Source organism: Haemorhous mexicanus, chromosome 9 (assembly GCF_027477595.1).
Source record: "Haemorhous mexicanus isolate bHaeMex1 chromosome 9, bHaeMex1.pri, whole genome shotgun sequence".
NCBI classification, from domain to species: Eukaryota; Metazoa; Chordata; class Aves; order Passeriformes; family Fringillidae; genus Haemorhous; species Haemorhous mexicanus.
This window is the reverse complement of record NC_082349.1, coordinates 23,794,709-23,822,675: the sequence shown is the minus strand read 5'-3', so window position 1 is coordinate 23,822,675 and position 27,967 is coordinate 23,794,709. Positions and strand designations below refer to the sequence as shown.

The 27,967-nt window shown below is 44.4% G+C and overlaps 1 protein-coding gene and 1 long non-coding RNA gene across 2 annotated transcripts in view; both read right to left on the bottom strand.

Annotated features, from left to right (window-relative positions):
- The window catches only part of LAMC1 (laminin subunit gamma 1), a 67,696-nt gene extending 53,801 nt beyond the window's left edge, over nt 1-13,895 (bottom strand). The window contains exon 1 of the mRNA XM_059854525.1: nt 13,399-13,895. Within this exon, the coding sequence (XP_059710508.1) occupies nt 13,399-13,789 (391 nt within the window). The 5' untranslated portion in view covers nt 13,790-13,895. The remainder of the gene's footprint in view (nt 1-13,398) is intronic.
- Nucleotides 3,718-12,805, bottom strand: LOC132331260 (uncharacterized). Its single transcript, XR_009487532.1, has 2 exons — nt 9,235-12,805; nt 3,718-3,842 (listed from the first exon to the last, which is right to left on the bottom strand). It is a non-coding gene; the product is annotated as an uncharacterized LOC132331260 (long non-coding RNA).
- Nucleotides 13,896-27,967: the final 14,072 nt, after the last annotated feature.

Here is a 27,967-nt window from a genome sequence, read left to right as displayed (position 1 = left end):
CTTGGCAATCCATTGCCATTTCTGGAGGGTTACCTCTGCTGAAAGTCAGCTTTAAGACATCAGCAGGAGAAAACCAAAAGTTGATAGATTTCAGCTGTATGCTTTAAAATAAGATTCACTTGAGCACAGGTACCTGAACAAAGCAAGACCAGAGACTGTTACAGGAGCACATACTTGATTTCTCCATTCACATTTCTGTTAGTTAGAAATGTGAATTTCTAACTGTATGTCTGGGGTTTTTTTGGTGGGTGAGGGAAGCCACAGAGGTGGCTTCTGAGAGAGAAGCTGCTCGAAGCTTCTACTGTCCAGCAGAGTCAATCTCTGAAAGCTCTGACAATGGACACGTTGCTGGCCCAATTAGAGACGTTAGTAATGCCTCTGTGATGACTTATTTAAGAAAGAAAAATAACACATGCATTTTTTTTCTTCTTTTTCTGAGGGTGGTGGGATCCGGGCCCTCCCGGCACCAGGAGCAGCCACACAGCTGGGGCCATAGAGCTGGGATCATGCAGGTGCTGCCATCTCAGCACAGCTCACAGTGAACTTTGCCTTTTTAGCTGCTTTTAGCCAACCATACTGAGAGCAGAAAGGCAGAGGTGGTGGCAGCAGTTTCTCCTTTTCAGTACCCCACATGAAGAGAGGAGCTGAATGGTGCCAGGGCTGTGGCGGCGGTGGGGACCACAGCTAGCAACACCTCAATAAGGAGCCCAGACAAGATCAATCTTTCAGCACTGCAAAACCCTGTAAGAACTTTTCAATTGGTACAGTTTGAGAACACACAAACCTATGAACAACAATTTTTTCCCAAATCAGAGAAAAGGAAAAGATGAAAACACATGAGAACAACATGGCCAACACTAAGGTCAGTGAAAGGAAAGAAGGGGAGGAGGTGCTCCAAACATCAGAGCTGAGACTCTTCTGGAGTGAGGACTATAATACAACCAGCTGTCTCTTCTGGAAGCCATGGTGAGGACTATAATATAACCAACTGTCTTCCTGTAATTCATGAAGTGCATGGGGGGATGCAGAGATCCACCTGGAGCCCATGAGAAAAGGTGCTCATGCTGGAGCAAGTGGATGCTAAGAAGCTCTAGAGACCCAAATAGAAAGGCCCTTGCTTCCAGAGATAAGAGGACCCTGGCTTCCAAACTAGAACAGCTCATCCTTAATAGATTACACCCCATGAACTAAAAGGACTCGTGCCACATAGTTTGGGAAGACCATTTTGCCCATGGGAGGGACTCCCATTACAGCAGCTCAGGCAGGACTGCTACTCATGAACATTAGAACTGTGTTGGACAAGTCCACAGGAAATTCCTCTCCCATGGGAAGGACCCCATGGCATAGCAAAAGAGACTCCTCTCCCTAAGCAATCTGAAGAAAGATTTTTAGAAGTGTCAAACCAACTCAAGACCCCATGTTTTGTTTCCCTGCACTGTCGGTGGGAAGGAAGAAGGGGCTGGAAGTGGAAAAATGTGTTCTAAAAGTTTATTTTAGTTTTGATTACCCATTTTTAATTCTGTTAATAATAAATTTTCTTTATACTGTTTAAGTTTGAACCTGTCTTGCCCATAAAGTGTTTTTCTTCTAATCCTTATCATTTAGCCTTTCAGGTTTTTTTCCCCCTCCTCTGCTCAGCTAAAGCAGAGGAAAAGAAGTGAATGATTTTCATGAGTGCCTGGCTTTTGGCCAGTGTCAAACCACAACAACAGCTCAGACTCTTACCAGCAATTTTTTTAAGTAGGCCAGCACCCAGGTCCCTCCTCAGAGGGGTTCATCAGAGAACATTTCACCCTGTGACGCAAATCCCAGACACAGAGCAGAGATGTGAATCAAACCCTTCATCCTTTCACGTCCTCATGGCTCCAATGGCAACACCACCTCCTTTCCTGGGGGTCTCTCCCACTGCTCTCTCACAGTTCCCCAGAAGCCAAGAGCAGCTTTCTGCAGGGGCCCAGAGGACACGGCGGGGTGCTGAGCACCGGGATGCCGGGTCCCAGCAGCTGTGTTTGTCTGCAGGAAGGACAAATGCCAGCGGGCTGCCAGCACCACTGTGAATTTCAAAGCACAGTTCAAACTTTCCGGTACACAGCTCTAATGAAGCAGATTAACAACTCCAAATTCTGTCCCTTTGGCTGAACCACCTCTCTTCCCACAGCCCATCTCTGCACCCCAGCATTCAATAACGCTCCCATCCATGGCATCATCCTTTCAAAACACTTCATTCCCTCCCACTGCTTTCAAGCCAACTTTGACTTTTTCTGGGTAACAGCAATAAAGAAAGTCAGGATTTATAGGACAGAAGGACCAGAAGACAGGGTCCCTCCCACCCACCAGAGCAGCATGTTAATGTTCTAACACACAGCTCACAAAAGAACATACCACAGCCCTGAAGTTACAAAACAGACTAAATGGTTGATATGATGAAGGTGATAAATTCACAGACAAATTAACGAGGAGACATATTCAGTACAAGGTTTCACAACAGGAAGAACTGAGATTCCTATGAACATTTTTAACTTTTTCCACACAATAGTTAGTGTCACTGTCCAGGCAGAGATCAGTGTCAGACCGCAGCACTGCTCTAAATGCATATCCAAATCCTTGATAAATTAACCATTAATTGGCTGAGTAACTACAACAAAACCAGAGCCAACTACTTCAAATACACCACAAAACTAGCCTAGTGTCTTCCCTGACACAAGAGTTTTTACAAGGCCTGTACCCAGCTGGTGACTGTGGTGTTCATGAGCTGTCAATGCCACAGCTGCACCATAGCTGCTCCAAGCAATGTTCAACACCATGGGGCTATGAATTATGAGCAAAACATGACTTAGCATCAAAAAACCATGTTACTGCCATGTTTTTGCTTGAACTTGAAGAAAATCAAAGCACAGAAAGACAACAAACCTGGCTTTGGGAATCTTGTGATATTCTTTCCCAGGGCTACCCTTGTACTTTCAGAGCCACAGAAAAATGCATTTTCCTAGAGAGTTCTAAATGTATCACTAGATATCAAATTAAAGATCTTCTAGGAGTGCCTCTTGGACTATTTTTTTCATGAAATTGTGTGCTCCATACTCAAAAACTGGTAGCAGTCTGACAGAGAATTGAGAAAGCCAATGTGGGATGTGAAGGAGTGCCCCAAGTTCATGATTCACAGCCTTTCCAGCATCTCCCAGAAAAGTTGTGGCTTCTCCTGACACAGCTCCTACATCTTACAAGGAACAGAAGTATAGGAAAACAGGGCCACAAGGAAATATGTGGCAGAGAAAATACGTGTTAAGTTGCTAACAGTAACAAAGGCCCTTACTTCCTGAAAGTGCTACAGAGCTTTTGGAAAAGCTCGTCACTGTATCATTACTTACAAATAATCTGTACTTTGTTCACAAGGAAACAAGATTTAGCTGCCACAGGACCGTCTCTGCTCAGCCCCCTGCAATGTGGGCTGGCCCTGGGGAGGGAAGGTGTGAGAAAGGGGCAGCACACAGGGATGTGTGCAGAGTCACCTGCTTAGAAAGCACAAGGGCAGCGACTCGTGTAAACCCGTCATTTGATCAGTAAACTCATGCCTGCAGAGCACGGATGGAGGGCACAAAAGAGCCATCCCAGTGCCCAGCAACCCTCTCAGCTCCACCTGCAAGCCCAGAAGAACAAGGCAGGGAGGGCAAGCAGGGCAAAAACTAGATTTCATTAAGTAGACATTGCACAATGATAGTGGGTTATGGCTTTATTCAGAGTTCACATTTTGCTCTGGCAGTGGCACCAGCTCTGCAGCAGCTGCCCCATCCCTGCAGCCTCAACTCTCTTTACTCTGAGCTTGTAGTAACTTCTTCACAACCCTGCTGGGAAACAACAGAGACAAACATTTGGTTTTATGACCAAAAAAATGGCTTCAATTTGTAACAGCCCTTTGATGAGGGGCTCCCATCCCCCCCAGTCCCTAACATGTGCAAGATGAGAAACCATGGAATACCGAGCATTTATGGATTTTGAACTTGCACTGTATTTCTCAGTCTAACCAAGATGAAACCACCAGCACCTTGTCTGTACATGTGTATAAAGCAGTGAGTGTGCAAGGGCAGCAGCAATGCTGCCCAGGCAGACCAAGGCTGCTGCTAGAACTAGAACTGTGGGAGATCTCAGCTAAAAAACCTCATCCCAGGAAGGGGGTGGGTTACCTTCCCAATCTGCACAGCCCAGGGACATGTCAGCACCAGGAAAACAGGAGTGGGGGGAAAAGGAAACCCAGGAAGACTGCAAGGAGCTTCAGGAATGAGAAAAAAGGGAGAAAGGAGACAGTAAGCAGATCTGCAAGCTTTGAGCAACCACAGACTTCATCAACAGCTTCTTAACAGCTTCATCAAGTAGATTCAGTGTTGAGAAATCCCTTGTTCTATGAAACTCCAGCAAGGACAGCAGGAGCCATGAGACCATGGAAGGCAGCCAGAGAAGGCAGAGGAAGCAGCAGCTGGAAGGGAAGCATCAGCTGCTGTCACACAGTGAAAGGAGGTTGTGGGGTAAGCCCAGCACCTTGAGAGCCACAGCCAGGAGCAGGAGAGAGGGAGACATGCTGGATCCTCACAAACAACCCATGTTTTTTCAGAAGCTGAGAAGCAAGGGCAGCCTGACCAGGGCTGCTCCCCAGGGACCAGGCCTGCAAGCTGCTGGGAAGAAAATCCCACTGCAATATCCCACCAGATGGGAGCATGCAAAGGACTGCAGATGAAAGGACTATAAATAATCATCATAATCAGAGCTGACCCAGGACAAGAACATTTTCTTTTCTCTCAGTCAAACAGTCCCACACAAAACTGACATCAAGAAGCATTTTGATGGTACTTTTTCCAGAAGGGGCTGATTTTTTATTCCACTAATCTCAATAAGAGATAAACCCAAAACAAACTGAGCCTTTCAAAGTACATGACTTATACTGTATTTACAAGATTGTGGAGTATAAGAAGGCACCAAAAAACCAGTCCCTTTATCCCTCTTGAAGAGGTTCAATGCAACCATTTCCTTAAAAAGACTCCAAGACACATTATCTTTTAATTCAAAGATAAGAAAAATTCACATTCCTGAAACAAAGTATACAGGGAAAGGAAAAGTTTTTTAAAAATTAAATCAACCTGCTGAGCACCTCTGATATTTTTCCCCCGCCAAAATAAACCAAACTGGACCAAGTGCAACATGCTGCACAAGCAGCTGCTCACTGTGGTAGGAACAAGGTCTTTTTTGATGCCAAGTAGGCTGAGCTATAAAGCAGACTTTGAAAAAAAAAAAAAAACAACTTGTAAGAAGAAAGCAGAGTGCTTAGAACTGGGTTAGTGCCAAGCCCAAACTCCACAGCGCTCCCTCAGCCTTGGAGCACCAAAAGGAATGAGCATTTCAGGCAACTCACTGGGAAACCAAGGGCTACCATGTTCAGCCAGCCACTGCCCACTTGAGCACACATTTGATGAACAATCTCTGTTATCAAGCAAGTTTTAATACTTGATAGGTTTAAGGGGGTTTGGGATGTTTTTTTAAGAGGTGATCTTCCCATTACAGAGGGTTAACAGCAATGGAAGGGTCAGGTCTGCCTGCTTTGCACTCCATGCCAGGTGCCATTCCTAAAGCCATTTAACTCTGCTTCTGCACCCTGGCCTGCCCACAGAAACATCTCAAGCCCCAGAGGATGAAACAGCTATTTACATTGTTCTCCTGTAAAACACAGGACCCACACAAAGCCAAGTCAGATAAACAGTTCTCCAAGCACACCAAAGTCTGTACCAGAAATGAGAACATTGCAGAAAGCTGAGCCAAGAACCAACAAACCCTGGGTCTTTTCAAGTTCTCAATATATCATCTCTACAAACATCTTAAAAGTCTTCCCCTTCCCCCACAAAAACACCAAACCCCCAACCAACTGTACAAATAAGGCCTCGAGCTCCCTGGAAATGTACCTCCCATGCACAAGATGGTACTAGTTTACCTGCCAAAAGAGGAAAAAAAAAAAGAAAAAAAAAAGTCCAATAATAGTTTTTTGATAGTTTTTGGATAGTTTTTGGCTAATATTTCTAAATGAGGAAATTTTGAAATTCTGCATTGCTGAACACAGCTGTGTTGTGTCAGAATTGCAGGCATGATTACCACTGGAAACAGCTCTTTGATGACTATCACACTGGAATATCTAAAACAAGTAGAAGCATGGAAACAAAAAGTGCTTTGCCACCCAGTTTCAAACAGAATGCTGAAGACCACTGAATAATATATGAGGGGGTTGGTGGGAATTTGGGTTTTTTTGTTGAAGGATCTCTTAAATAGGGCTGGGCTGGTAGAAAAAAAGACTGAGACTTTCCTTAAATTTAAATAAAATTACCTTGTTATTTCAGATCCTGTTACAGCTGATGAGTTTTCACCATTTTCCAAGCTTCTACAGGAGAATAATTCCTAGAAATTATGTTTTCCCTAAAAGCCCACCAAGGCTATCAGCAGCTTGCACCTTTGGTCTGGCAAGCTACAAAAGGCAGCTTCTCCTCTCACGTTCCTGGTCCTGTTTGACACCTGCACACGCCTACTAGCAGCAGCTCTCTGATCTCATGGTTTGCTAGCAGCTGTTATGAAGCTCTCATCAATGCTGATGTGACGACCAACATCACCAGCACACTGCTAAAAACCCAACCTTACTCATGGAATACTGTGGACAATGGGAGCAATCCCCAGTACACCCTCTGGAAATGGCTAAGAGATTATCCTAATTTTACAAAGAGTTTCTACCACAGCTAATGATGTCCTCAACACAAGCAGCCACATTCATATTTGCCTTAAAGGCTGTATAGCTTGATTTGAGACACACAGGGCTATCTGGGGGGAAACATATCCCTTTCTTTGTGGTAGGACAACAGACCCAGCAAGATTTGTGCAAATTATTGGAAAACTATGAAACTCATGTTATTTTCTGATCAAAACACACCTTGGTAGCCACCAATAAGCAAGATCTCATGGTTAAGAGATGTGTAATAGCAGGATAGAATGGTTCTTTGCATGCCAGAGCTTACATGGGGGGCAGCAGCCCAGGGTGAGTTTCCAAAGGTTGTTACAGACCAGAGATGGTGACTTTAGATGTGATGTTTAACATGCCAGATCTCATACCCCAGTTAATCCACGGGAAGAGCATGCAGCCAGAGGGTAAAATCACTCAGCATGGCCTCACCAGTGGTGGTGAGCACTGAATTAGGGCCCCAGGACACAAGCAGCAGGTCTCAGCCAGACAGAGGTGGTAAGCATAAGCTCACAGCCTTGCTTCTTATGGTGAACCCAAGATCCAAGTTTCCTGTCCCATCCATCTACACTGGAAATTTTAAGTGTTGTTTGCAGAGCAATCCCGTTTTTCATTTCCATGGGAAGAGGCAGCCTGGGATTTTCACTTGCAGACTCAGAGAGGCCACAAGAGCCTCCCAAAGCCTCAGGCTACAAGAGAAATTAAGCCAGAAGCTTTTCAGCACGCTAACAGTTCTGAGCAGCAAACTGTTTCAAAGGTTTAAACCTACAAAAGGAACTGAGTGTGTGAAAACCTGCGACTATTTCTTCTACCAACTCAGGGCAAGCACCACAAATAGCAGCAAAAAGGTTTTGCAGCAAAATACCACACAGTTCCAGCTCTCTCCACCCCCCAAAGTCGGTGGTCTGCCCTGTATAGCATTCCCAAAGGCGTCAGGCAGAGGCATCAGCATCCCGAGACAGAGAAGGAGAAAAACTTGTGAATTTGAAGTGTACGCAGGAAGTGATACCTTTATATAAGTGCACTGAATAACTGCTGGCCACTAAAAGCCCCGATCTCTTCAGTACTCGTGTTGAAACCTGCAAAATGTAAATCAAGCCTTTGCGAGACCAACTTAAATAGTGTCTCCCCGAGGGCTCCGCAAATACCACGGCAAAGCCCAGGCTCCCGACACGCCCTGAGCTCCGGCCTTGGAGCTGGAAATGCCCTCCCAACACCTTAATTACCACTGAGTCTTTAAATTGCAGCTACACTAGGCAAAGCTTCACGTGCATACATACACCCTGCTTGCTTGCACTTGGCTTTACCACGGTGGTTCCCTAAGGAAAGCAGCAAACCACAGCCTCATAAAGTTTTAATGGGATAACTGGCAAACTGAGGGCATTGCTGCACTGAATAAAACAGAGCAACTGCATCCCAGTGCTATAAACTATCTACTTGATTTAAGTCACATTTTATAGCTCTTCCTTCTGGAAAAAAAAAAACCCACTGGTTTTCTGTACTCAGAAAAACCTCTGCCCTGCTAAAAACAACGGGCAACTCAAGCCAGGGCTGAGCACAAGAACTGGCAACTTGCCTGGGTTTCCTTGTAAATGCCTTCAAATGGCAGTCATGCCTCAAACCATGCTTTGCCGGCAAAGTATATATAACCAAGCATCCTGGCTCTCCTCAGAGCCAAATAAAGGACTGGGCAGGAAAGGGGGAGGGGAAGGAGATGGGCAATTCATTTCTTTAGCAACCAACAGCTTTCACAAGTTTTTCTTTATGTATACAAGACACCATCCAGCTTGCTGACATGAGTTTCCAGGCTAGTCTATAGTAAGGATTTCAGGAGCTGACATGTTTTTAACCAAGGCAACCAGCAATTTCATCTTTCTTTCTGACAGGCAGCCTACCAGAGGGCTGCTTCCAGCACCAAACACTCTTCTCTTCTGAGGCAATGACAGAAGAGGAAGGAATTGACCTTTTCTGCCTTCCAGATAGTCCTGAATTCATAGTTAGGCCACCAGCATCATCAGTCAAGCACATCTGGACACCATCCCTACTGAGATGCAGAGGATAGTCACCTGCCCCAGGAACTGGAGTGCTCCAAGCTCACAGCGATATAAGCACGGCTGCTCTCAGTGGAGACGGAGTCACCCCACCATGAAACAGCCACCAGCATGCTGAGGAGGCTTCCTCTTTATCCAAGGAACAAAACCCTGGGATAGTCACAAATCACAATAGCTGAAATCAAGGTGTGAGAGTGGTCCAGAAAGTAAAAGCAGTGGGGAAAAATGAGAGGTGGCTCTAGCAGAGCTGGTTGGGAAGGGAACACAAAGGCACGTGTAGAAGTGGATTTTTAAAAGCGTAGAAACAACAGAAAGCACACAGAAATTAGAGCTGCAGAAGGAAAGAGAGAGAATCTGCTCTGAAAAAATGCAAACCTTTGCCCCAGCAAGAGCACCCAGTACCAAAAATACTCCATGTACCTCCATGCTGCCTCTTTCCCCCTTCTTCCGGCATTCAAGAGAGCATCTTCAACAGCACGGCGTTGTTTCTGTGTGTCAGGGGTCTACAGCAATGCTGTGCTCAAGTGTAAGCACACAAAGCACTGGGGAGATGCCAGAGCTATCCCAGTGCTCACAGACAAGCAAACAGCACAGACAGTAAAAATAACGTGACACTCTGGCTTCAAAAACAAAGCAGACAACGAACGCACTCTAAGGCCTTGGCTTCCATCTTCTACTTGAAAGCTGGCACCACTGCCTCAAAGTTCCTTTTTTTGGGAATATATGGGAACAGAGTGGGAGAGCAGTAAGGAAAAAAAAGACTGGCTGGGTCAAGCCTAAATAAGTAGTAAGTTCTGAGGAAATGGAAAATGGGGAAGCCAAGGGATACTTTTAAGAAATGCAAAAGAAAGGACACAGCAATGCCCTCCCCTCCTCTCACTCACCAACCCAATTATCCAGACACCACCCTATGAACAGGTTCAGCTCCCTCTTCTCCTGACTTACAGCTGCAATTTCATGTCTCCAGGCCTTTTACCTACCCTTACTTAGGGGGTCTTAATACCCTCTCATACAAAGAGAAATAGCCTTTTGTAACTCCAGATGTTCCTGGTGCAGGGAGTGGTAATTACCCCAATTCCCCTCTCCCCAGGGAGCACCCTAACTTCTGGACACAGATGTCATCTCCAAACACTCCCAGGATCTAAGCCTTTAACTCAGTTGTAGTGATCTGTGCTGTGTTTTTCTGTATCAGGCTTTGTGCTGGCACCTAGTCCCAAAACTAAAGGTTTTTAAACTTGTTTTGAACTGCACATTGTAAAGAGATTCAAAGAAATCCACATTCACATGTTGGCAACAGACCTGCAGTTCTTACTGACCTTTTGCAGGCCCCTCTGAAATGTTAATGCTGTTCTACACGGACTGAACATCGCTGGATGTTAATCAAGACATCTCAAAGTGCCAAAAAACTCAGCACAGGGCAGCATGTACATGAAACCCAGAGTCAATGCAGCTGGTCCTGACCAGGTGCAAAACAGCATTAACCATTCAGGACACCAACGCTTTCAGAAATTAAGGCAATTGCAGCATCAAATAAGGACATGGGTCTGAGCACAGAGCTTAATCCTCAAAGACCAGGCAGAACTAACTGCATGAAAGGGCTTTGTGCCCCAGAATGCCTTTATGTCCTATCAAGTGCATAAATACTTGCCAAGCTCCTTGCCTCTTTCTCTTAGTGATGTCAATAATTATGCGTCCCACAGACCATAGTGCCTGCGGGCACACAGAACCCAAAAGCAGCACCCAGCAGCTCACTCAAACAAAGATAGTTTTAAGACCTCACAAAAGTAGGGAAAAGGAATGCTGCAGAGAAGTTTAGGGCATTCCAGGCTAAAAAGGCACTGTCAGTACTCAACAGCTCTTCAACCTGCCACGAATTCAGCAACGCAGACAATCACACAGCACATGGGCAGAGAGATAAATGCTTTGCTGCTATCATCTTTAAACCAGCTCCACCACCACCATGCCCACAACAAGCTTCTGATTCTTAAAAGGCTTTATACTAAAAATATCCCACCCAAAAACCTAACTAGGAAAAATCAGACCAAAAAAACCCACTCAAATATATCAAAGTCGGTCAGGGAGCTTCTGCTTTAAAGTTGTACTCTATTCAAAAAACACAGCAAAGCAAATTCCCAAAGCTCCAAGAGCCTGCAAAGAAACCTGGAACACAAGTGAAAGTGTTGCAGTGCTACAGTATTTTGAAGATGCAGATGTTTTCAGCAAAACGTGTGCATTTCTTCAAAGCCCAGGACACAGCACACTGCTCTCAGTACTGTTTTCAAAGAACACCCATATACACATGGATACACAAAACCAAGGACAGCAGTAATACAGATGGGCCTCTAAGTCTTGCCTTGATAATGAGAATTATAATAACTGTTATTAAGAAAGAAGTTGAGATAAAATCTTTGCTTTCCAGGACTTTTGAAAAAAAATTCCTAATGTACAATGAGATATGCTTATGTGGTTTATTTATGCTGAAGCTCCAAACAGAAGGAAACACTTAAGGGCAGAGAGGCTTCTGGGGCACATGGATGTGCTCATCAGGTGACCCCTGGTACAGGACTCAGTGCCATCAACTACATCTCACCAATGCAGGTGAGAGCTCTCACATGATCCAGCTCTCCAAGCCCTAACACAATTTTTCCCCTGAATTAGACTGTTACTGATTCTAAACTTAATGCTCAACAGCTGCTCTTAACTAGAAGCTGTGAATGGCTGCAGTGGGGCTTTCTTTAATATTTACTTGATTTAATGACATGAGAATATAAGTTGTGGTTCCAGCTTTCTCTCAGCTGTCTTGTCTTCCAGTTCTTAAATGATTACCCTTCCTCCGTGTCATGATAGCTCGAATAACTGAATGAACAGAAAAGAAAAGCTTGTCCACAAACCAAAGTGAAGGCCAAAATACTTTATGCCAAAGAAACCTCTGGAACTGACAACCAACCAGAAAATTCACCTTTTTTTGACTGGCTGTTGCAGTTCAGCAGCAATGCTGGCTGTTGACACGCCTAACCCACCCAGCAATTAAAGGACAATGCTGCCCCAGGGGGTAAGAGGATACACGGCAGATGTGCCCTTGCACACGTGATTTCCCACAGTGCCTGCCACTTTTCAAACCAACATCTCCCACCTGCATCCAAAGCTTGTTGTCTGGAAAACTCCACGTTCCAATCCTGAGCTTGGCTGCATTGGGTTACCAGTTGGACTTGATCTTAAAGGTCTTTTCACAGAATCATAGAATGGCTTGAGTTGGAAGGGACTTTAGGCTCTTCTCATTCCACTCCCTGCCATGGCTGGGACACCTTGCACTAGACCACGGTGCTCCAAGACCCCTCCAACCTGGCCTAAGATTCTTCCAGGGATGGGGCATCCACAGCTTCTCTGTGCCAGGACCTCACCACCCTCACAGGGAGCAATTTCTTTCTACTGTTTTTCCAACCTAAATGGCTCAATGATCCCTGGTGCGTGGGGTGGGACATGACCACTGCAACCTGCTCCACTTCCAGGCACCTCTGGCAGGGCAGCCTCTCCTCTCACAAACCAACAGCACCTCCAATACAGACTGCAGTGGAGCAATCCCTGCAATATTCACTGGAGAATGCTGAAAATCAAGTTTACCAAGCACTGTTGAGCAGATGTGAGTGATCTACCAGCTAAGGGGCGAAGAACCAGTGCAGGGCAAGATCCCTGGCTGAGGACATCCCAACACAACCATGGGGTACAGGCAGCATTGATTTAGACCTCGTGAACATGGCTGAGTACCTGCAGAGTGGGGACTCAATGACTCTCCCTGAACACTGGACCACCCAGGGTCTGGTTACTGGCACTCACCCAGGCATGGCCCCAGCAATGCCCACTGTGCAGGTGACCTTTCAGCCCAGAATCACAGAACGGGGCAGGTCGGAAGGGACCACAGTGGGTCACTGGGTCCCACCTCTGCTCAAGCAGGGTCATTCCAGAGCACATGGCACAGGATTGTGTCCCAACAGGTCTGGAATACCTCCAAGTGAGAGACTCCACACCCTCTCTGGCCTCTGTTCAGTGCTCGGTCACTGCACAGGAAAGAAGTTCTCCATCATGTTCAGGTGGAACTTCTTGGGCATCCATTTCTGCCCATGGTCTCTTGTCCCATTGCTGGGTCCCAGGAAGCAGTATGCTGTGTCCAACCTCTGAGCCCTCCCTGCAGACAGGGACAGACAGGGCTCCTCTCAGCCTCTCCTCTCTAAGCTGAACACTCCCACCTCATGAGAGAGCTGCTCGAATCTCTCCATCATCTCCACAGCCTCTGCAGTCCTGCACCAAGTCCTGAGGAGCCCAGACCTGGACACAGCATTCCCGATGTGCCTCACTAGGCCTGAGGACAGGAGCAGGATCAGCCCTGGAAGAGCTGACTGTGTTGGTCCAAACGCATCCGAGGACACCACTGCGCACAGGGCAGGCTCGTGGACACCTCCGTGTCCCCCAGGAGTCCCAGCTCTCCTTCGCGGAGCTGCCCTCCAGCAGCTCACCCCCAGCCTGCGCCGGTGCCCAGGCTAACTCTTCCCCGGGTGCCCTCGCCCCCTGCCCGCCCCCCGTCCTTACCCAGGTGCAGGGTGAGGTTGACGGCGGTGGGGTGCTGCACGCCGGCCAGCATGGTGCGGCTCTGCCACCAGGTCGCGTCGGCCGGGCTGTTGTAGTCGGTGAGGAAGGCGGCGCCATGGCTCAGGTGCGGCTGGGCGGCGTCGCAGAGGTGGCAGGACTGGGTGACGCCGGTGACCCCGGTCTGCACGCAGTACTCCTCGGCCGGCGTCCCGCACGTGTGCGTGGCCAGCACCGTAGCGTTGAACGCCGCGTTCACGAACTCGGGCATGCAGCGCTGCGCCCGCCCGCTCCGCTCCTCCGCGCACTCGTCCATGGCAGCGCCGCACCGCGCGGGCGCCCACAGCCACAGCACCCACAGCCACAGCGCCCAGCGCTCGCCGCCGCCCCCCATGGCGGGGCTGCGGGAGCCGGCGGGGGCACGGACGGGGGTCGCTCGCTCGCCGGGTGCCACCGCTCCGCGCCGGCCGCGGGCTGAGACGGGCGAGGCCCGGCGGGGCGAGGCGAGGCGAGGCGGGGCGGGCGCGGAGCAGGCCGGGAGCGGAGTCCCGCAGCGTAGCAGGGCTGGAGCTGCCCCCGCCTCGCGGAATGTGCCGGCTTAAAGCGGCGATGGCGGCTGTGGGCCCGCTCCCACAGCGCGGGGAGGTCTCTTGCCCTCGCCTCACTGCGGCGCCGAGCGAGTGACCGCGGCAGAGCGCCGGGCCTGCCAGCGCCCCCGCACCGGCACACCCCGCAAAGCGGCGCCTTCTACACAATCACCGACTCACTCAGGTTGGAAAAGACCTCCGGGATCATCGAGTGCCACCTTCCACCGATCCCTGCCTTGTCAACCAGACCAGAGCCCTGAATGCCACGTCCAGTCGTTCCTTGGACGCCTCCAGGGATGGGGACACAGCAGCCCCTTCCACTGTCTCAGCAATTCTTCTAATGTTCAACCCGAACCTCCCCTGCTCGGCTTAGGACTATGTCCTCTTGTCCTGTCATTGTTCACTGGGATAAGACGCCGACGCCCCCCCGGCTGTCCCCTCCTGTCAGGGAGCTGTGCAGAGCCACGAGATCCCCCTGAGCCTCCTTTTCTCCAGGCTGAGCCCCTTTCCCAGCTCCCTCAGCTGCTCCTGGTGCTCCAGGCCCTTCCCCAGCTCTGTTCCCTCTTTGGACACACTCCAGCCCCTCAATGTCCTTCCTGAATTGAGGGGCCCAAAAGTGGACACAGCTCTCAAGGTACCTCAACAGTGCCAGGTGTAGGGAAGGAATCACTTTCCTGGTTCTGCTGGTCTCACTATTTGTGATTCAGGGTGCCACTGGCCTTCTCACCCACCTAGGCACGCATGTTCAGCCAGCTGTCGACCACCACCAGCAGGTCCTTTTTGCATTTAAATGCTTTTCATAGGGGGAAAAAAAAGTTTCTTGAGAAATGCGAGAAAACTGTTTGTGGATTCCCAGCTAAACTATACCAAACCTGGATGGTTTGTGCCATCCAAGGACACGATCCTAAGCAGATCTGAGGGGACACACCTCAGCTACTGTAATTTTTAATGAACTTTTGGTATTTCCCTACCATAACCCAGATCTCTCTGTTGCTTAGAGGCATCAGCTTTGTCAGACCTGGCCATAGACTGCATTATGGTTTTTAGCTATGCTAAGATCTCCCCACAACTTTTCAGGTTAAGGAATTGTGTAAAGATTGTGTAAAATCCAGAAATCCTGTAAAGCCAAAATGTCTCTGCCCATGGCAGGAAGTTAGACTTGACCCTTAAAAGGTCTTTTCCAACCCAAGACATTCTGTGAATCTATAAAATTGCTTTTACAGGAGAAAGTGCCTCCAGAAGCCTCCTGTAAACAGGAAACTACTCCTTGAGAAAAAATTGATAGGGGAGTCAAGGAAAGGCCTTGTAAACTTGGTTAGATCCTGAGAAAGCCTGAATGCAGCCTGTGGCTGAAAGATCTGAAAAAATACAGTCTGTTCTGGGAAGAAATGCACATTGTTGTTTTAAAGTAAACACATGAATCCTACAGAAGTCCTTGCATTGAGAGCCTGAGCCGGACTGTTCACAAGGTCTGCGCAGCACATACTGGTCAGCACGCCTGGAAATTATCCTGCTGCTGGGAGTTGTTTTTACATGTGTGGCTGTTATTACACATCAGTGGGGTGATGCCTCTTTCTCCCTCCCCACAGAGCCACGGTGAGAATGTCTGTGCTGAGAGTTCTCCTGGCACCCCCAGCAGCCACAGAAGGGACGCAGTGCAGCACAGTCACCGCTGCCTCACTATTGTTCAGGCTGGGATGACACATCTCCAGTGGAAAGCTGGATTTCCGCTGCTTCCCCCACTTTTCCTCCTTTTCTGAAAACAAGCTGTCTGTTGTGAAAGCAGTGCCGAGCTGATGCCATCAGGGCAGAAGCTCTGAAAACAACGTGCTGCTGGAGCTCCTCAGGTTCAGCAACAGGCTGGCTGGTGCCTGCAGCTGAGAGTGGACACAGCAGGACAGGCAATGAGGAAGGCACATGGAACAGCTCGATGTGAAGAAGGGAAGGATTAGGATAGAGGGGAGAAGGGGGCAGGGACTCCAAGCAGGATCAAAGGGTGTTGCCACAAATCCCTATCAGCGATGCAATGAGATCATCTGTCCATATGCGGAAGGTTCCCATAGATAATGGAAAAAATTCAGCTTCACACAACATTATTCTTAGGTTTAGAGATATTAGTCTTAGTACCTAAACCAAATAACCTACTTGGATTTTTAACTATTCAGTTTCCAACATTTTAAAATTCCTATATAGGACCATGCTCCACAGTTTATTTAAAGTCCTCCCTGACATTTTAATGGTACTGATTGTAATAAATCCTGACAAAGAGATATTTGCTGATATTTACTATTTGCCATCAAAATCCAGTTCATACTCTTAATGCAGTTTCACCTTAAAACACTCTGGCAGATCGAGTGATGCAGTTATATTTCATTCAGTAAACCTACACTCATTTAACTGAAACCAGAATTAAATCTCATATCCCTGTGAAGACATGATTTGTATTTCCTTTTCCCTTTTTCCCTACTGAAATAATCTATCAAAGCATTGCGACATATTCCCTTAAACCCATTTTTTCCCGACAGAGAAAAAAAGCATCCTTGTGTAAAATAACTGTGCCTTAAAAGCACAGAACCTAGGGAACTTCTGTGACCTTGCAATGCTTATAGGGCGAATAATATTAAAAATGCATTGGTAAATAAATTGTTACAGCTGGAAACACCCCTGATGCAGAGTGAGTCATCCTGTGTGGCAGAAGTGGCCTGGAAGGAAGTGACATCCTATTTGATAGGATGGACACCTACAGTTAGCCAGCTGTAAAATAAGAGTATTTGTGGATAAGGTTCATGACTGTGCTGGGCTCAGACACACATATTGACTGTAAGTTAATTGTTACTGTAAGTTAGCTGTTGAAATAGGTATGTTCTTACTTCAGTTCTTTTTTGACATACATGTCAGGTTAAATGATTGAGAAAAAGCAGGGAGAGACTAAGAACAAAGAGAAGAATTGCAAAAAAGGAAAAGCAGCATAAAACTCTGATAGGAAACAGCTTTTATAAAGGCAACTCCTACAGGAAATTCTGTCAGCTCTCAAAAGGCCAGAACTTTCAAGGCTGGCGGTCTCCCTCTTAGAATAGACCCCTTTTTAGGAAAAAAAAAAGGAGAAAAAGAAAAGCAGAATTTTCTTTCCTTTTGATAAAAAAAAAAAAAGCAACAATGTTATGTGTGCCCACAAGCAAGCTGAAATAATTAGGAGCACTGTTGGCCTCTGTCCTTCTACAGGACTTTTCTCAGCAGACCCAAACAAAACAACAGTAATCACAGCAGACATCCACCCCTGGCCACCAAACAGCCAAAAAGACTTTAAAGAAAGCAAGTGAGTCAGCAGATCCACCAAAGAGTTGGTGAGGATGACTCAAAACTCAGAAAGGCTGAGTGACAATTCAGTTGCTCTTACAGGTGGATGGAAAAAGAAACCCCTCTGCAGTCTCCTGTAGTGCCCTGGGGACTAACACAGCAGAGGATTGATGTCACAATGTATGAGATATGCAATTTTGTATTAAAATAGGGCTTAAAGCCATCCTGCTCAGGAGAAATTCTTCCACAATCAAGGACAGGTGGGAAAGGAATGTGAATTTTTTTGGTAAATGGCCTGAGGTAGTCACAACCAGTACAAATACAGAGTAAATCAGACAACCATACTAGTTACTAAATATTCATATCTCATCACAGTTTTATGGAAGCAGAAAGTTAATCTTATTAATAGAACTGAAAAACAGAGCTATTAGCCATGAAAGCAGAAGGTGTTTCATTAAAATGGTTTGTTTATTTAGGTTTGACTGTCTTCATCACTCTTTTGCAGAATGTCCTAAATAGTCTTGTATAGCAATTGTGAGTAGTTGCTCTAAAGGTGAATAAAAATATATCTCTGAATCTGTTCACGTGAGGTAAGCTTCTTCTTTACAAGTTTCTGCAAACCCTGGAGAAATGAAAGATGTAAGTGGATAATTTTATCTCTTCTCAAGTGGGTCTGGGGTGTAGTCTCATTTTTTCTTCTTAATATTGGTAATCCTGGGGAAAAAAAAAGTGCTAAAACAAAAATAAAACATGAAAGGCCTGTGCAGCTTTCCATCTTCCTATTGTGGATTCAAACACAGCTCATCCTCTTAACTATTTTCATCTATATAAATTGAATTTGTAATCTTTTATTCCTAGCAGATAAGATTTGTATATTTTATCTTTACTCCCTGCTTTTATTCTGCCATGTACCCCTGTGTGGAATTTAATCAAGCACATCTTGCAGTCTGCGTTAGCCCGTGGCAGTAACATCAGTAACCAAACTATACTCCCATCCCCTCTCTGAGCTCTCCCCTTGCCTGTCCCACACCTTTCCCATGGAGAAAGAGACATGCATGGATAGGAGTGTTCAGCCTTGAAAAGTCCCATGGATCTCTTGGAGAAGAGATGTTCCTCAGCATTTCTTTTCCCTTCCCTTCTCACTCCCGTTCTTACATAGTACAGGAGCACTGCATGGATGAAAGTGCACCAGGGGAATTGATTAGATTTATTTCTGTATGGTACTAAATTTAAAGTATAGAGACACTAAATCCTCTGAGAATTTAGCCACCATCATCCTTGCTCTACAGGGTCTGCTGAAGGAGTCTCTGCCACCAAAGAATTCCAGCAATATTTAGGTTTCCAACATGCTAATGAAGTTTGCTTTGGAAAGAGCAGGACTCATTTACCCTAATCCATTTGGATAATGCCTGAGTCCTGTTCTTCACCAACTTGCTTGGCTACACAAATCCTTCGAATGCATGAGCTGGGCCTGTTTACACTACACCAAAACATTCTCAGTGAAGCTATCTTCCAGGCCTGATAAAATGCATCCCAGAAAGTAGTGTGTGTGTTGGAGGTGGTCATGGGAATCTCACCATGCAGGATGCATGACCACAATGAAGTTGTTAAACAACTTCCTGGCTTTCCAGCAGAATTCCCAAGATTGTTTCAACAGAAAGCTGGCTAACTTCTTTTGCTGACTAACTACAGGGATGAAATTTTCATCCCAGTTCTTTATGGTCACAGCCTGTCTTTTCATGGCATCATCTGCCAATCAGCCTTGCCATGACTATAATTTCATTGCCAGTGAATTGTGATGTTCTATCATATGTAAAACCCTTCCTTTTTTCATATATGATGGCTCTTGAGAGCAACCGTGGTACAAGTGTCTCCATCATTACAAGAGCTCACCTTTGCAGTCTGATGTTCTTCAAGTCCAGTTTTCATGAAGTTTCCTTTGCTTTTCAAAAACAAAAGAAAAAAGCAGTCTCTGAGAAACTCCATCTTCTTTTTGACCTTTATTTTTCCTGTAAAAAACCTGTAATGCATTGTATACTTTAAGCTCTTAGCCTAAGGTGTCTCTTAGCCTTTGGACTGATGATTAATGACTCTTAGCCAAGGTCAGCTCAATCATCTAATAGAGGAGCCATTCAAGGAGACATTCAAGGTCAGTCTGGACAGGGCTCTGAAACATTTGATCTAGTGGACAATGTCCCTGCTCACTGCAGGGGGGTTGGACTAGATGATCTTAAAGTTCTTTTCCAACTGCAACCACCCTGTGCTTCTCTGACAGTCAACTGAGAAACCCAGTCTTTTCAATGACAGACTTTGAATGAGCAGAGCTCCTGTTTCTCCTGCTAAATAAATAGTTTGTCCTGATAAGCAGGCTGCAGTCTGGTTTGCTGTTCTGCCAAAGGAGTTAAACCTGGATGACATCTGGAGGCTGGGAACACTAGATGTAATTTTGGGATCTGGAGATCACTGATCTGCACCAGCTGCTTGTCCCTCCCCACACAGCTCAATAATTTGTCTCTGCTCCCACATGGACTTAAGGCAGAGCTGCTTCCCTGGCACATGACAGGAAGAATAGAGTGAAGGGTGAGCAGCTTCAAGGAATCTGACCTACAGGGCTGCTTTTGGGACACATAGCCATGTCCTTGGCTGTCTGGCAGCATGTCCCAGTTCTAGTCTAGGTACCCCCAGCTCACTATGCCTCCCCTGCATCGCTCTGTTGATGGTCAGACAATTACCAGTTGAGAGGACAGCAGAGACATTCTCTGAACTCAAAGCCCCCCTGCCACCAAAGACTAAATAGACAAAAGAAGCCATTGAGGAAAAATCTGTCTGGTCTCTGTAGCCAAGAAACAAAATGAAAAAAAAAAATTACTTGGAATGAACAGAATCTTCTGAAAATATAGCTATTGTCTCTACAGAGTCTTTGCAAAGCTACAGAGCATACATGAACTGCAATTTTTAGAGGTTTCTAACCCAGCCATCCTTAGGTAGATGCTTGCAAGAACACTGAAGGCTCATTCTTAACATCAATACCATCCCCATGTCAAACTGCCATTCAGATCAAACAGAGTCACTGTGAAATATGGACAGTGGCTTTGATATAAATTGCATGTGCAAAATAAAAGAAAGCACTTAATTTACAATTTATCCATATGATCCATAAGGCAAAGTGCTGGAACCTCATTCACTGGGTGGAACTGAATCCCTGTTTCCTTCTGTACCCATAATTTTTTTCATAACAGAAGGATTTTTCCTGCTGGTTTGAGGTATGCAAAATGCTGTGTAAACACTCACACAGCTACTTAAAGATCATCAAAGCAAAGAGGAAAATCAAGATTGTTGGAAAGGAAATGATATTTTTAAACTCATCACTGCATATCATAAACAGTGGGAAAATGTATAAAATACTTTATAAATAGACTGTTTCCTGCTAAAGTATCTTCTCTTTTTTTTAACTTCCACTAGCAAACTACCTAAGGAGGAGATTTAAAAATTATTATTATTATTATTATTACTCAGTAGGCAAGAAAAAACCACAGGTTTTATAGCTGTAGGCTGCATTTTGCTTTCTGGGAACCTCAGCATACTACCCACATTTTCATTCCTGACACTCAGTTCATGGAAATATCAGAGGAACAAAGTCAAGTGTTCAGCAAAATGGAATGGTTTTAAAGGGATGGGAAATTCTATACCCTGTATTCTGTTCTTTACTTGTCAGATATATAAACAATAGGAAATCTGTAGCTCCTGGAACTGTTATTAATTTCTTCCACTTTGGAGCTCTGGAAAATTTTTTACATCATGTGTTTAATTATATTAAAAGCAGTATCTTGAATGTATTAAAAGCATTTATCTGACTAAATCAACTGCAACATTCATCTTTGATACAGTAAATTACCTCCAGCTATAAGCCCATTATTTTAAAATCACATGAAGAAGCAAAATCAAGATTTAGCATGTTGACTTATTAAACAATGAATTGTAATTGTTTGTTATAGAGTTAACTTACAATAAACACCAGGGGAAGTTGCAGAGGAGAACCTACATCTTTTTAGAATGACACTGTCAATCTCTTCTGGTCCTGTTTTCTCACAAAGATTCAGATTCCTGTCAGTGAAAGGTATTTTAAGTAGCATTGAATCAACATTGGAGATTTAGATACTATTTTAAATCACAGAATGCTCTTTAAAATAGCATCTCACTGTGACTGCCCAGTGTTTTTTTAACCTAGAATGTAGTTTTTGTTGGACTACTTTTTGACTTGAGTCATTCTCAAAACACATTTCACACCTCCCCATCAGCCAGTGGTTTGTGGCAACCAAATTTTTGCCACCTGAACTGTTTGACTTCAAAGGTTAAGAAAACAAAAAGGCTCCAGAACATAAATATCTTTATGCACTAATAGATATCATACCATTGCCACCAATGCTTCTGTGCAACTCCCAAAGCTCCACAATCATACTGGAAACTTTATATGTGTTTGTCCTGCATTTTCTATAGTTAAAATTAAGAAATTTCCCTGGGTGTGCCCATGAGCAGGGAAATCAATAACATATTGAATATTATTGATTTAGCTGACACCACCACATAACAACTGTATTAACTTTATACCCTTGTTTGAGGGCTTTACAAATCCACAGAAATATTCAGCTTCTCCCTCATTTTGCTGAACTACCCATGTTTCTTCTTACAATGAAGCTGATCACACAACAGGTAAATTTGACTTAATGAGTTTTTCCAGCAAAACCCTCAGGGTTGCTCCCTTCCAATTAATTTACACAAATAAAAATGTAGTTCCCCACAGAGTACTTGAAAGCATCATAAGCTTCCACGTAATCACCAAGAGTTCTTTTCAGCTCACCTAAATTTAGAAGTGTCCAAGGCCAGGCTGGATGGGCTTGGAGCAACCTGGTCTACTAGAAAGTGTCCCTGCCCATGGCAGGGGGTGCAACAAGATGAGCTTTAAGGGCCATTCCAATCCAAACCATTCTGGGATACTATAATTGTATTAAAATATTTACGGTTTTCTTTTTTTTTTTTTTAGCCCCACCTCATGTTTATGTGTTCCAGTCATTCTTTGCTCTTCCTGGATGTGACACCTCAAGTCCAAGGGAGCTAAGCAGCAGGAGACTTTGCTGGTTTATTAACCTGTAAAACTCAGGCTTGAAAGCTTTTGCTCATTTTTACCTCATCTCCAGCTCACCTGTGGACAAGTACAGGTACCCTCAGTTTTAACAAATTCACTTTCTCAGGACAAGAGGCAACAACAACCATTCCCTCATTGGAAGCCACCAGGCCAGGTCCCAGTTTACCAACATCTGGCTTTCCAAACAGAGAAAACAGAATGAACAATGCAGCACAAAGAGATGTCAAGTGACTTTGTTAGTCCCTTGAAGTATATAGCAGACGTTTGGCCTTTTTCTTATATTTAACCCAAGTGCTCTCACTCACATTCCCTTCCAGGTCGCAGTTGGGATAGCAGATGTTCTCCCAGTTTGTTACTCCCTTTGCATCCTGTGGTGGGGATTGCCAATTTAGATACTTTGTTACCACTTTGAACTCTCTCCAAATTTTTAACAGTGTAAATATGCTGGATGCGAGATTTGGGTACAATTTAGAAGTAATCTTTTCATTAGGATACACAGAAATAATATAAATGTTTTCATACAAATGTCTTTGCAGCCACTATGCATTCAGGTCTTTTTCTCCCCTTATTTATTTACAATTATTTTTAAGCTCTTTTCAGAGAATGCTTTCTGAAGGTGTGATTTTACTAAACTTGCTTTCCTTACAAAGCTCATTGACATTTACAAACCAGACCTAAGTCTGTAATAAAGCTCACAGTAACTTCTCCTCCATGGGTCACTTCTGGAGAGTCTCTAGTCAGTTTAAAGGTCACCTTACTGAAGCTGAACCTGGAAATCTTCAGTCCAAAAGCAAAGGCTCCATGGAAGCTGGAAGCAAAGTAAGTTACATAATGTGGGAAAAAGCCAAGTTACTTGCATTGTTTAGACAGCTTAGGATAGATGAAGTTGTGGCAATGGGGAAAGGAGCAATCCCTTAAAAAGTAAATGCAGAAACCAGAATTTGGGACACCTTCAATGCTCTTTGTTGTCCACTTCTAGATGTTGGTTACAATGGCTACCTGATGTAGCCTTTCTTTTTCATGTATATTTTTTAATACTTTTGAGTTTGGGCAAGTATTCTACCTGGAAAGAACTGCAGAAGGATAAGATACTGTTCCCACAAATGCTGATTTTTGGTTTACATTACAGACCATTCATTTAAGTAGCTTTGTGAGCTGAATCACAAGATTCAGCTATGTCTATCTCTTAGGTTCTTCAAAAGCCTGGAAAGGTTAATGTCACATTGCTCAGAAACTTCTCTGGCTCAGTTGCCCTCACACAGAAATACTATCATAATACAGCCTTGGCTGTACAGAAATCTCTGACCTTAGTCTCCTCACGCCAGCTGTGTGTCTTCTTCCCACCTTGCTCTTGTTATTCCACAGGCACTGTTCCATGTTGCTTTACTATTCTCCCTGCATTGTCTTCTAAGGCTATAGCAATTTATCTCGAGAGCTGACAGGATGTTTTAAAACATCCTTTTGGTCAAAAATATCAAGTAGGCAACATTGGCATGGATCCTGATGGCTCTCATGATTGAGAGCCATTCAGGGAGATAAAGGTTGTTGTAACATTAAATTTATCACTTGGCTTTGTCCCAGTGATAAATTTAAAGTGACAGTTTAAAGTGACTTTACAGTCACAGTGACACAATCAGTCTGAATCCCAGAGGTGTTTCTCTGGGGGGAAAAAACCCAAACAATTAAATAGTTTTAAAACTTTGTTGAGTGCATGTGACTGCAAACACTAAAACACAAAACTTCTGAGCTTTCAAAAAATTTTTCTTGGACTTTGTCCTGAGTAAGGGAAGAAGAAGAAATCTTAATCTGGAGGTCTTGAGAGTCTGCAAACCTGAAAATGCTTTCACATTCAGCTGTTGATTTGTTTTGCTCATTGGTGTTGCACCCTTTGAATAAAGATTATCAAACAGCAGCCTGCAACTTGTAAGCTGTTTCTGCTCAGGGTTTGGATTTGTTTTTCTCTCTTTGTTATGTGTCACAGCCAGCTTAAAAAATTGCACAACCTCACAGCAGGGCAGGTGAGGGCCCTACAGAACCTTCTACTCACCTCTTAATAGAGAGGTGTTGGTGTTTTGGGGACAAACTGATATAGAGACTTGCTCTGATTCTCCCACTGTCTGGTGATGACTATGATCCTTAGCAGTCATTAGCATGTGCAGTGAAATATCTTTCTGCATGATTTATCCTAATTTATATCAAACCAAGATCAATGTGTGTTGCACGTTCAATTTTTACCGAATATCCACGTTCTGGTGTAGATGCTTTGGGAACCATTACCATGGGCATTCCTATTGAAAACAAGGAAAAGTCTTTGGAAGCAAAGTTATCTTTGTTCATATAACAAAGTTATCTTCGATAATTGATGCACTAGAGATGTCCCTGAGCTGACAGCCTCTCCAGTGCCACTCCTGGCATAGGAAAATTTCAAGTTCCTTAGCAAGCCCTTGGAAAGGCACTGTTTGTCTTTGCTGTGGGCAGGATTGGTGCAAGATGAAGATGCTGACCCACTGCTATTTTTGGTCTTTTCTTTTAGGTCAGCATGGCTTAGCCCCTCAACTTCATTGCCCTTGCTCATCTTTACCAGCACAGCAGGGCCACTGTGCTGCTGCTGGGCTCATACAGAAGCATCTCTCCCATATGACTGCACAGAACTGGTCTCTATAAACACAGGGGTGGTATTTTTTACCCCCTCTTCTTTCTTTGTTTCTCCTCTTGTAGCAGACTGCTGCCACGCCCAAAGGATGAGCAAAGCCAAATTCCATTCCTGAAGCATTGCTGAGCTTCCTGTGAGCAGCCTGCCAGCTCCACTAGCCAAAGCAAATGTCTGCACTAGCCATAAGGGAGGGGATGAACCATTTTATGGCAGCTGTAAAAGGTCACAGAGTAAACACCTGCGCTGCTGCTCATCTGCTCTCCCAGTGATCCAAGCAGCTTGGATGCCTAAGTTGTTTGCATGAGAGTCAGCAATCCAAAGCTCTCTCCTGGCTTTGTGAGGTTCACATTACAAACTAGAGAATTAGCAAGATTTAGTTCATTAATTTGGGGTTGTTCTATCCAGTGGGAGACTGGTTGTTCTGTTTGAGATGGGTCGCAAGACTTGTAACACTTGAAAACTTTTGTCTGAATATACACATTCTGCCTTTCCTGCATAAATCCATGCAAGCCCCGGGGCTTTTGGGTTTCTTTGTTTATAAGCATGGGAGCATTCCAGGAGATTATAAATATCTAGAGGTCTAAAGTTGTCTCACATTCAGAGATGTACTAGAAAATTTTTCATTTGGTTTCTCCTAAGAGCAAAACCAGGCAGTTTCCATTGCTGTGCCTAATTTTTGTATTATGAGTTTAGTAGGCCTTTCCTTCTGCTTCCACAGTGGGCTTTGCAGAGAGTTTACAGGTTCTCACTTCCTTTGGTTTTATCTCTGCAGGGATGTATTTGGGAGATGCCTTGGAACAGCTAATATTGTGACTGGATCTCAAATTATTCTCTTTAAGAGAGTTTTGCTTATTTTGTGTGCAACTGTGTCCTGCTGCTCATGGAAGGGGGTGGAATGGAATAATCTTTAAGGTCCCTTCCAACCTAAACCACTCTATGATTCAATGATTTATGACTGGACCTTTGACTTCCTGTTCTCCATCCATAGGTAGGAATTTTGGGCCATCATTATAGCAATAGAGCCACATGACTTTATATGTTATTATTCTTTCTGCTCACTATAATGGATTTTTCCTGCACATGCCTTCTTTGGAATGCCCTGATGCAGTTAGGACAACTCTTACTCCCCTTTCTCCCAAAACATCTAGGTGGCTATTAATTCCTTTAGTAGAAAGTAAGAGGAAAAGTGAGGAAATAAACATCAGGCACGGACTATAGGTTAGGAGTTGAGGTGTGCATGAAACCAGTAGTTATGGGGAAAAAAACAGTTCTCCATGTATTTTCCAGTATAGTCTTCCTGAACATCTCTTTGCAGATGGCAGGAGGAAAACTTGGAATTCTATAATACAGTCCTGGTATCTAAAACCTCTTTGCAAAAGGAACTGACTGCAGGAAACAGGGTGGGGCAGATTTATAGATTGCTCTTAAATTGGAAACTTTTCTCTTTTTTTTTTTTTTGGTTTTTTTTAGTTGCTCAAATGTAGGAAGTGGTGCCCAACTTTGTGAGGTGAAAGATTTTGCCACAGAGCCTCCATTTCTGCAACATGATTTTAATGTGGCTTTAGTAAGTGGTACAGTGGAGACCATGAGGTCATTTTCCCAGGGGAATGTGAGGCTGTAAACTTATCCCTGTTAACTAAACACATTATTATTGGGCCTTGGTATTATGTTCTCTTCTAATTTACCTTTATGAACCGTAGCTCAACACAGTCCTGATTAATGGTTCTCAGCAAATGATAGAGAACTGTTAAGTTCCCCAGGGCTTTTAATGGGATTAAAAACTTTCAGTGAGAAAATAAACAGCAGAGGAGAGTTTGTTAGCTACTGCCTAAGCAAAAAATACTGCTGCTGGAATACAGAGAACAGGAATTCAGTGACAAATATGTTTCAAATAACAGATACTAACATTAACATCAAATAGTATTAACTAACATTAACTTTTTTACCAGTTTTTGAAAGCAACAAGAAATTACAATCATGGATTATATAACAAATAAATCTGTTTATGACAGACAATGTTTGAACTGCCAAACTGCTTCCAGGCAGCCATTTCCAGAACTTTTCCCATCAAAGCTGCAGGTGAGCAGACCAGTTCCAGATTTAGAGGGGTCATCTCAAACAGACTTAAATAAAGCCTCGTGATCTTTCATGCTAAACCACTCACCTTGGTCAAGTTGTACCTGTGACATTAGCTTTCCTCTGGCTTGCACTCCTCACTCTTATGATGTGGAGGCAGAAAAAATAGATCAGTTAGTGAGCTGCAATCCTAATTTCCAAGATAAAAATTCAAGTAACTGTCAAGTGTTATCCTTCACATTATGGTTGTGAGGCTATTGTTAATACTGGTTTTCTCCTTTTCCACTTGGAACTGGAAAACAGAAGAAATCATTATTGTTTCCAAATCCTCTTATAAGAGCTCTGTGATACCAAAAGCCAAAAATATTTGATATATGTGATATACAAACCCAAGGTGCCTCAGGTGGGTGCAGCAGAGAGCAGTCAATGGCACTGTGGCTCAGGCAGTTCTTTCTTCTTAAATTTCAGTAATTCAACATGCTGCTCAAGACCCATGAGTGCTCTGACACTCTGGCTTTTTGAAGCAGAGCACAGATCCATGCACAGTAAACTCACTGCTGGCTCTGTCTTTACTGGGAAAATGTACATGTCATTTCAGGTTAATTTTCGGTTTTCTGTATCCCGGCTGCTTAAGCTCCTCATTAGCATGTCAATCCTTGTTTAGACTGTGCCATTCATCAAGTGCAGGCAAGGATTATTGCTTCCCCACTTAACTGGCCATGATGGATTAGATATTAAAAACCAGACTCAATGTTGTTAAGCAGTACTTTCATGTTCAACACTCCTTAATATGTAAAGCACTAAGAACATAAATAA